The 9,687-nt window shown below is 44.2% G+C and overlaps 1 protein-coding gene across 4 annotated transcripts in view; it reads right to left on the bottom strand.

Annotated features, from left to right (window-relative positions):
* Nucleotides 1–3,475: 3,475 nt before the first annotated feature.
* LOC149359690 (uncharacterized) overlaps nt 3,476–9,687 on the bottom strand; it is a 43,715-nt gene continuing 37,503 nt past the window's right edge. For 3 of the 4 annotated variants that reach the window (XM_089571813.1, XM_089571815.1, XM_089571814.1), the window contains 7 exons: nt 9,587–9,667; nt 9,381–9,456; nt 8,401–8,465; nt 8,193–8,297; nt 7,664–7,794; nt 6,159–6,349; nt 3,476–4,643 (listed from right to left, as the gene is read on the bottom strand). In XM_089571813.1, coding sequence (XP_089427939.1) covers nt 4,531–4,643; nt 6,159–6,349; nt 7,664–7,794; nt 8,193–8,297; nt 8,401–8,465; nt 9,381–9,456; nt 9,587–9,667 — 762 coding nt within the window. In that variant the 3' untranslated portion in view covers nt 3,476–4,530. The remainder of the gene's footprint in view (nt 4,644–6,158; nt 6,350–7,663; nt 7,795–8,192; nt 8,298–8,400; nt 8,466–9,380; nt 9,457–9,586; nt 9,668–9,687) is intronic. The other variant, XM_089571816.1, reaches the window with a different exon arrangement.

The following is a 9,687-nucleotide window of genomic DNA, read 5'->3' as shown; positions in this document are numbered from 1 at the left end:
GTCTGGCAGAGAATGCTTAAGGTGTGCCTACATTAATAACCTTGCATGAGTGTGTATGGCGGGCCTTTCAGCTACAAAGGCTGATGCAGGAGATTTAACAATCCTCAGCACGAGCTGAAAGCTAGGTAAAGTCAGCCTGCTGCAAAATAGCTTGACTCGATATGAACAACTCTAACCAGCAAAAAGTTCCTTTTGTTTGTGCCTGACCTCGTGCATTTTAGAAAATATTTATTTTGTCTTAAAACGATAGATGATAAGCTGCCAAGACTTACCTTAATATTTTTTTAACGGAGCCAAGAAGTGGGAAAAGTGAAGGACCCGCCGACTTAAAAAAGACTGGACACTTGATTCTGACATACAGGGTCTTGAATATTTGGGGGCCGGGTTTTAAAAAATTCCTATGTAAAATCTACTAACCCATTTGAGCTGAAATAACGTTCACAAAGTAGCAAAATGTGGTCTACGTTATCTGATAAGTGATTCAACATCGGTACTTGCCTAGATTTTCTGGAATGGACAGAAAACTGCTCTCGGCGGCGTGCACTATTTTCGCAGAAGCGAGTCGAGAAGCTGCGTTGACATGGTGCGCCATCTGTCGAGCGGCGAGGCAACCGCCATCTCCGGCAAGGACGTTGGCACGCTTGCTTCGAAGGTGCAGATCGTCTGCTCGACAGATGGCGCACCATGTCAACGCAGCTTCTCGACTCGCTTTTGCGAAAATTGTGCACGCCGCCGAGAGCAGTTTTCCATCCATTCCAGAAAATCTAGGCAACTACCGATGTTGAATCACTTATCAGATAACGTAGACCACATTTTGCTACTTTGTGAATGTTATTTCATCTCGAATGGGGTAGTAGATTTTGCAAAGGAATTTTTTAAAACCCAGCCCCCAAATATTCAAGACCCTGTATCAGGACATGTGAGCCCATTTTGGTTCAGATGCAAATTCTTTACCTAATTTTATCCATGTAATCTTTAGGCAGAGTTATGTCACCTAATGAACAGTTTTGTCTACACTTTTATTTCAGAACTATCCCCATTTTCAACCTAGAATTAGCTTGAGTGACACACAGAAATACAGCTCATTCCCACTGTTTCAGGGAATGCCAACAGCTACCTGGTTTCACCCATCCAAATAACAAACATAGTACCGTATTTTCCGGTGTATAGGACGCGGCTTTTTTTCAAAAATTTTGCTGATGCGTCCTATACAAGGGTGCGTCTTATATGCTAATTTTTACTTTTTTTGCGAGTTCAGAAATTACTCAGGCTCTTGTTCAAGTTTTTTCCACCGAAAAAATATCACTACCAATGACGCGGTTGTAACACGGTTAATACTTCAATTCATGGACCGCCATGCACCACTTTTTTAAGTAATCTTTATCATGAAACGACGGGGATGACGACTTCCTGGATCACAAACACGCACCACTTCCGAGGCCCCAAGCAAAAGTAATGTGAAATGCCAAAAGACGGCGACAAACACGCTTCTCACCATTGTCTGGACAAGCCAAGACAAGCCGGCGTTCTTTTTTAGCCACCCTTTACAACTTTCTTTGCTCCGTGTATGTAGTGAGAAGAGAATGTGTCAGCCGCGTTGCCTCCAGAAATGGGCGAACTTTTTGATAGCACATTCGAAGATGAAGACTTCGAAGGTTTTAAGTAGAAATAAAATGTTATTATGGACATATGGTAGAGCTCTTTCGTTCTTTCTTTTTTCTAAAACGTGGGCGGGTATGGCGTGAGTGTTGCCTTTTTCAATCACTTAGCGTTGCTTAAGAATTTCTCACCGGTACAGTGAATTTCGTGATGGTCCCGCAAGCGTGTTTAATTAAGCCTCACTGCCTAACTGGCTAAATTGGGGTGCGTCTTATACACGAGTGCGTCTTATATACCAACTTTTTCAATGTCAGCCTGCATATATGGCATGTGCGTCTTATACAGGGGTGCGTCTTATACACCGGAAAATACGGTATATATATATAAACATATACACACTACACATAAATCCTTCTGAAGTGCATGTCTTGCATAACGCAACTACAGTTACGAAGGCAGCAAGATTGGCGATCTAATATAATGGGGGGGTTTGTTCATAGCTGACAGCACAATTCTCAGACTAGCAAACACTGTGGTACAAAAAAGGCTGCAGGCTGCTTCTGTGATCTGGAGGCATGATAGAAAGAACATAACTTTAAAAAATCAGGATCACATGCTGCTCAAAGTCCGCCAATATAAATTTAGCTGCCATTTTGAATCACCACCACCTCTTATATTCAGAGCTGTGAAATGAAAGGAACACTATGTAGGGGAACACAGGATTCAACTCGCTCTTTTCTACAAAGACTTCAATTTTTATCTGCGGGAATTTAAAAAATTCCTGTGAGCAAACTACTGTCCTAATTGAGAGCAAACTTTGCTCACGGGGTAGCATATTATGGTCTATGTTATTTGAGATGTAATTAAACATCGGTACTTGCCTGCATTTCTTTAAATTAAGAAGGAACTGCTGTCAACTGCGAGTAAAGCTGTCGCAGACGAGAGCTATACGTGAGCCGAGCAGCTGGTTTGACAGGGCGCGCCATCTGCCGGAAGGCGAGATTCGACGAACAGACGAGCCGGGACGTCGTTTGCCTCGCCTTCCGGCAGATGGCGCGCCCTGTCAAACCAGCTGCTCGGCTCGCGTATAGCTCTCGTCTGTGACAGCTTTACTCGCAGTTGACAGCAGTTCCTTCTTAATTTAAAGAAATGCAGGCAAGTACCGACGTTTAATTACATCTCAAATAACGTAGACCATAATATGCTACCCCGTGAGCAAAGTTTGCTCTCAATTAGGACAGTAGTTTGCTCACAGGAATTTTTTAAATTCCCGCAGATAAAAACGGAATTCTCTGTATAAACCTTGACAAGTAAAGGAGGGCCCTTGATGTGGAGAACAACACAAGAGTCAACATTTTTAAGAAAGGGCACGAGGTTCAGAAGCCTCACTTCATAAATAGTCTTAGTTTTAGTATCAAAATGCTTCATCGGTCTTGTGCGCAGAATTATTATAGGTCCCTAATTATCGGCTGCAGAGCTTCTCATAAAGATTACGCCAAAAAGGAGCAACTAAAAAAGCTCACCAACTGCCTCAAAACATGCTGGAGCCAACAGACTGCCACACCAGTCGTGGGCAAAAGCCACGAAGACATGCCAGGCACTAACAACGACTCAAGTGAAGGCTCCGACTTGCTGGCATGTTAGCTGCCAAAAATTAGCCATGCAAGTTTGAAGTGGGATTTTGCAGCAGAGTCACATAGCTGGCGTGACCTGTGCTCCCCATATAAACGGCAACACAAGTGGTTTGCCAACCAGAATTTAAATGTTCATCTGTAAGTGTGCGCAAGAGATTCGAATGGGCACTTTTCAAGGAACTTTTCATGGCAGTGCAGATGTGATGAAACAACACCTCTGTAGACGTACCACGAATGCATGATAACCATTCAATACAACATGCTTTATCATTTGTTTTCATGACACCAAATTAAAAGTTTCACACAATACCAGCTTAACAGCAGAGCTTCATTAACAAAAAGCGGCACCACTTGATATGGTAAGCAGTGATGATGATAAAGCTTGAAGTTTTCCAGAGAAGGGTAATAAGCAGATTTCCTTTGAACAACTTCTTAAAATATCTCATAAAATGAAACCAGCTCTTCCACAGCTACAAACTTGCCAGAATCATTCAGGCTTAAAGGATTCTATAACACTTGTACGTACATTGCGAGTTCTGAGCCTTACATTAACACAAGTGCACCTAATTTTCAAACTGCATTCTTCATCGAGAATTTTTGTACACACAATCTGTACTCGTCATATATACACTATTCTCTTCTTAACCTCTACATTCTGAAATGAATAAAATTCACTCTGCTAAATCTGCATTTATTACACACACGCAAACCCATGACGCATATCACAAAAAAAAAAGGGTGAATGAAAATAAAATAAGTATGCAAAAGTGCATAAAATGTAGGCTGTAACAATAACGAGTTGAAGTTCTAGCTGCAACAAAATAACAATGACTGAGCTACTTTTAACGGGGCAATTTTGTGGACGAATGACACTCTTTAGCACACAATGCTTAAGACAAAAAAAAAAAAGAAAGAACACCTGTCACTGAAAGTGCTCATGCCTATGCTTCTACCATGTTCCCTTCACTGCTGCTGCAATGAACAATTAAGATGTTTCTCGAAGTAAAATGCAACATGCAAAAATGAAGGTGATGCTGAGTACTTGGAATCAGTGAATGTAGCACAACAGTGGGGGAGATCAGTAAAAATGAGACATTGGCATTTGCATGACAAACACTACGCAGAGGCAGCAGCAGCAGCAACAACAGCTGTGTTCTTCACGTTTGAGCAGCAACACTTAAGATATGGCCTCTGTGAATGCTATGGCTACGGCTATGGCTTCAACTGCAGTATCCAAAAAATGCCCAGTATTTTTCTCCACGTCCCCGAGACTAGCAAAACAAGACCGTGCACACGTTCACACCAGATAAGTTTTCTCGAGAGAGTTGGTCAGTTCGGCCAGTGACTTTTTCAGTTGCGCATCCATGCTGTTGGCTTCGATGCTCGGGGCGGCTGGCACAGTGGTGGTTCCTGCACGAGCGAGGCAAAAGGCAGAAAAGTGTAGCTAGAATGCAAGCACAGACAAAGGATACAGCAAGCAGAGAGATAGTTACACTGACACTGCTTTCATATTAAAGTGGTACACAGAATTTAGAACACAATCTCCTTTACACGGGAAAGAAATTCAAAAGAAGCACTAGTCCACCCTCTCAATAAGAGTATGTGTCAGCATGAATTTTTTGGTCTTGGTAGCTTCGTGGAATTTGGCAACACAGTAAGAAACTCAGTGCTGTTATATCCAATATCAGTGCTATTTGATAACGCAGTAAAAAAAAAAAAACGAGCTGTACATTACTACACACCATTTTTACGCTTCTATCACTACTTCAGCAACAGCATTTTTCCCAAGACCCAACCAACTAACTACAGTAAAACCTTGTTAATCTGGACTTCAAGGGGCGGGAAAATTGGACGTATTATTTGGAGGCCCAAATTAATGAATGGCCTGCTAAAAAGGGCTAGAAACTGTTCGAATCACAGGAAGTTCATTGGTGAAAACCTGGGCGGTAGTCGTCTACTTTTCAGATAAAAACAGCCCAGCAGCAACGGCCTTTCGACCTTCTCTCAAATGCTTCACTGCACGCACATAGTTGGGAATGCTAAAACAGAACTAGTACTCCAAAATGCAAACGCTTTTGCGGCCCTGTTCTTGGTGCAATACAGCAGTAATGACGCCTTCTAGCAGGCAGAGTCATTGCGTGTGAGGAGGCTCTTTCGCAGAAACTGAGAACAGCAAATGACAAGTTGGAGAAGCATGCAGTTTCAGCGCACAGGAAGAACGGGGACAGAAACGATGGAAATGCATTGGCGCCGGAACAGCTACTCTCTTCCTGAAAAGAAAATGAAAAACAAAGTGATGTGGCATTCGGAGTCCAAAACAGCGCAAAACTGCATTCAGCTGGCCGGCTAATGTGCAGTCAGGTCGTTGTCGCTGCGGGCTGGAGCAAAGCCCTGAAATGCGAAACCTAAACTTTGCGGCCGCACCACTTTTCAACGAAGCGGAACTGTGATCATTTTCGTGCCTCTTGTCACCTGTACATCACAGATGTGCGGAACAACATTACACCATGCAATTCAGACTTGTGGAAGCACAACTGGACAGTCGATTGCAGTCGGTCATACCTAGGCATGGTTTTCCATTGCGAGGTCACCCGAATTATCTGGTGTGAACACAGTTGTGTCTGAATGAACGAGCTTCTGAGGCCATAGACTAACATAGGCGTTAGCTGGGGCTCCAGAGGCAACCCAAGTTACCTGGAGTTCTGAATAACGGGGTTAAATTTGAGATTAAGGATGTTTTACTGTATCTGCATTGGTGCTGCTTCAGTGTCAACACCCTGTATCTTCTTTTCAGAGCACGCAACTTGCCAGTGTGGCAGGAATACACTGGTGCCATACCCTCTAATGTGGCCGCACTAAATGCATACACTACTGAGCCAACACAGTGTGAGCTCTGTGGGGGAAGAGAGAACTGTGGTGGCGTACGTGCAGTCATGTGCCTGGCAAATGACTCGTCCAGCATGGCCTGCACGCGCTGCCGCGTGCTGGCACTCTGCGTTGGCACGGGGGGTGGGGTGACTGTCTTCCGCACAGGGCTCATGGGCCAGCTGGGCAGGTGCTCGGGGAACAGGGGCACTCGGTACGGCGTTGACTGGCTTTGGCTGGGTGGCTTCCGCCTGCGAGCATGGGCCTTCAATTAAAAAAAGAATAAAGAAAGGGTGCAAAAATGCACCCCAGAAGGCTCTGTGTTGCAAGAGAACAGTTTCACCAGTATCTCTGCTAAGTGCCGAGAAGATGCAGAATGAGCAGCATAAGCGGCATTTACATGAGCCCGACAGCGGCGGGTAGAGTCAGGGGACCGAGTTGAGCAAGATCAGCCCAACTTGACAAATGCGTGTTTACATGAACTCGATTTTAGCGAGTCGAGACCGCTTGGACTCCAGCGACACCAAGCGTCAAACAGAGCAAGCAGGACAGGGCAGTTGTAGCCTCCAAGATGGCAGCCCAGCACCGCTGTCTCGGAGGCTGTTCGCATTTACCCTCTCCCTTCCCGCTAACCCGACTCTTCGGTTCGATGCTTTTAGAAAGGCGGGTCAAGCGAACTAATCTACTCGATGCAGGCGAGCTAACTCGACTCGCTCTGCTGCTTGTCTTTATTAGACCGGACAGCATTTACATGAACCCGACAACTGTTTTTTTACCTGACAAGCAAACTCTACCGAGTTCATGTAAACAGGTCTATAGAGGCAGGTAGGTTTGCTCGTTTTTTTTTTCTTTTTTCCACCAGTGCCGGCAGTGCTTCAGTCCAGCAAGATGGACACACTCTTCCAAGCGCCATGCTCGTAGACAACAACTGAATGGCTCCATTTAAGATTGTTCCAGATTTTAACCAGAAAGAATCTAAACTATGGTTGGAATGTGGTGCGTTGTACGAGTGGAGACAGCAAATTAATTTTACAGCTACAGCTCTACATGGCACACTGGTCAAAATCACATCATCGTTGTCTATGCTCTCCCTCTCTCTCACGCCCAATTCCCTAGCTTCACCTGTCATGGCGGACGGCTGCCATATGTGCAGAGAGGAGCATGCGTGGCACACGGTCGTGTGCGACACAGACCTGCTGTACGCCGCCTGCTCCCCACCCCATGACTGGTTACTGCGCCTTGCTACTCCAACATTCTTGGCAACAGGCATTCACGAGAACTTAGCCACACCACTTATGCGAGCATAACGGCATCAACACAACAGACATCCACACTTCTACCCATTAGTTCCTAAACACTCACTGACATTTGCACATCGCACCACTCAAAACTATCGGTGATGTTCACAATACCACACCTGCCGAGTTTTTGAAGAGAAATACCACACTGCAAAATGTGGCCCTTGAGCAAAACATGAATGCTTGCAAGTCCCCCGAGAAGTTAAAAAGCCTTTAGGGCATTTACACACACTGTGCCCTGGCCTCTGACTCGTTACTGAGGATTACCTAGGGAAGCTCTTGTTTGCCGGCACCTCTATCTTCTTGGTCTCCTCAGGCGCATCCTTCTTCCCAGACAGCCAGCTGTAGTGAAGGTCTGGCTCAGAGCTGAGGTTTCGTTGCAGGTTACTGATCTCTGCCTGCAATGCAACACAAAAAGCACAGCGAAGCAAACCTGCATGTAATCTCGGCCCCCGGAAACTGTCTTGGCGTTTCAAGCACTCTTTCTAAGTAAAAGACTTGTCTCTGCACAGTGTGCTTTAGCAGAACAAAATAACCAGTTTTAGCCTAGCAAGCCTTTGAAAATACAATAAATTTTTTTTTTCCAATTCCACGTTAAGGAAGACACTACTCAACTCTGATTCACTGCACTTTTGCGAATGAACATGGGGGGCTCAAATTATACTGAGAAGTTAAATTCTACATATGCAGAGCATGGCTACACAATTTATGGACGACACCCACAGGAGCAGCATTCCAGAGTGCTCATAAATAGGCTTCAAGCTAAAGATTTATAACATTAGTCAAGCTGGCATACCGACAAGTCATTTCTGCACTTCTCGAAGAGAAAGTCTTGCTGCCCATTCAGTTCTAGACGTTTCGGATATGTCTCTTCTGACTCGAACCTTTCTTCACGTTTTGCCTGTTCACAGGAAAACCGAAACAAAAAAAAAAAGGCAAATCAGATGTAGAGGATAGATGGTTAAGTCATACATTAAGAGCCAAGTGGGGGTATGAGGACTCACAGTAAAGCCTAATGTAGACTTGAGCAGCTCTTCGCGTGCCAACTGCTGCCTGACCTGTTGCATTTCTGAAATAACAAAATAAAGAGATGTGTTTATACACACTATTTGCAGAAGATGGAGCCCGACATAGAATCATGACAGCCCAGATATGCGAAGGTCTTTAGCAGCATTTCAGCTGGCTTGAAATGAGTGGCAGTTAAGCAGTGTTACATGGTAGCACGAGCCGCCGTTAAGCTTTTAACAGCAGTTCAGTTGAACGAGAACAGGGGTCCTAGTTGAAGAGGTCACCTAAATATAGATAGCGGCCAATGGACACTTTCTACTGGCCACCCCGTTGCCTTATGCTCTCAAACTGTATGAAGGATTCTCTCCTGGGTGCTAGTATAGAGGTGGTAGTGTCAGTAACTCACTAACCGCAAGTGCGTAAACACAAACACATAAAGCAACATTACAAAAACTTTGGCAAAGCTGTGAAACCAAATAATGTCAATTAGGTTATCTTGGCTGTCTGTGTTGCTCAGATGGAGCATGTGCAATGTAAAAAACTTCCCCCGAAATCGAAACTGTGCAAAATAAGGGTTGAAAAGAATGTTAAACCCACCAGAAAGTTAAACCCACCAAAACACCATGCTTATATGTATTCACTATTTAGCCACACATAGTATGATTATGTCATTTAGAGATTTAAATGAGTTTTGAAGAAAGTACTGTGCAACTGCAGTCAAGTGTCATTCGGTTCAATCTCAGTACAAAAGCTGAGCCGCCATTCAAAAGTTTAAACTGCAAGCATATCAAGAGTACAACACATTTTAATGGAGAGTTGAATTGCTTTATACTCTTACTGTATTTATCAAGCAAGTCTTGTTATATTCTCTGAGTAGAAAAATGCTCTCAGACACAAAAGCAAAAAAGTAGAGTGCAAGAACTCTGCAAGCTTGCTTGCGAGCTGCTGAAAACGTCAAGGTCAAACGGTTTCACACCTGTTTTGAGGTCGCTAATCTCCAAGTCCATTCGGTAATGACGATCAGAGTCAACCTTCAGAGACAACATGTCAATCTGCAATTCCAAAGAGGTATATAGCAAACATGGCATGTGCTACATGAGCTTGCAAGCTGCAGTGTAAAGGACAATGGTAGATGCATGCTACAAAAAAAAGGCAAATATCAATGCAAGAGCACGAACACACCCTCCTTTGAAGGTCTGACACATGATTCTCAATTTTGTGGTGACTTGTGAAACCATCCCGGTCAAAGGCGTGATTCAAATTCTGAAAACAAGGGATGCCCC

This window comes from Amblyomma mixtum, chromosome 2 (genome assembly GCF_055824585.1).
Source record: "Amblyomma mixtum isolate Tamu chromosome 2, ASM5582458v1, whole genome shotgun sequence".
Lineage (NCBI taxonomy): Eukaryota > Metazoa > Arthropoda > Arachnida > Ixodida > Ixodidae > Amblyomma > Amblyomma mixtum.
This window is presented reverse-complemented; position numbering and strand designations above follow the sequence as displayed.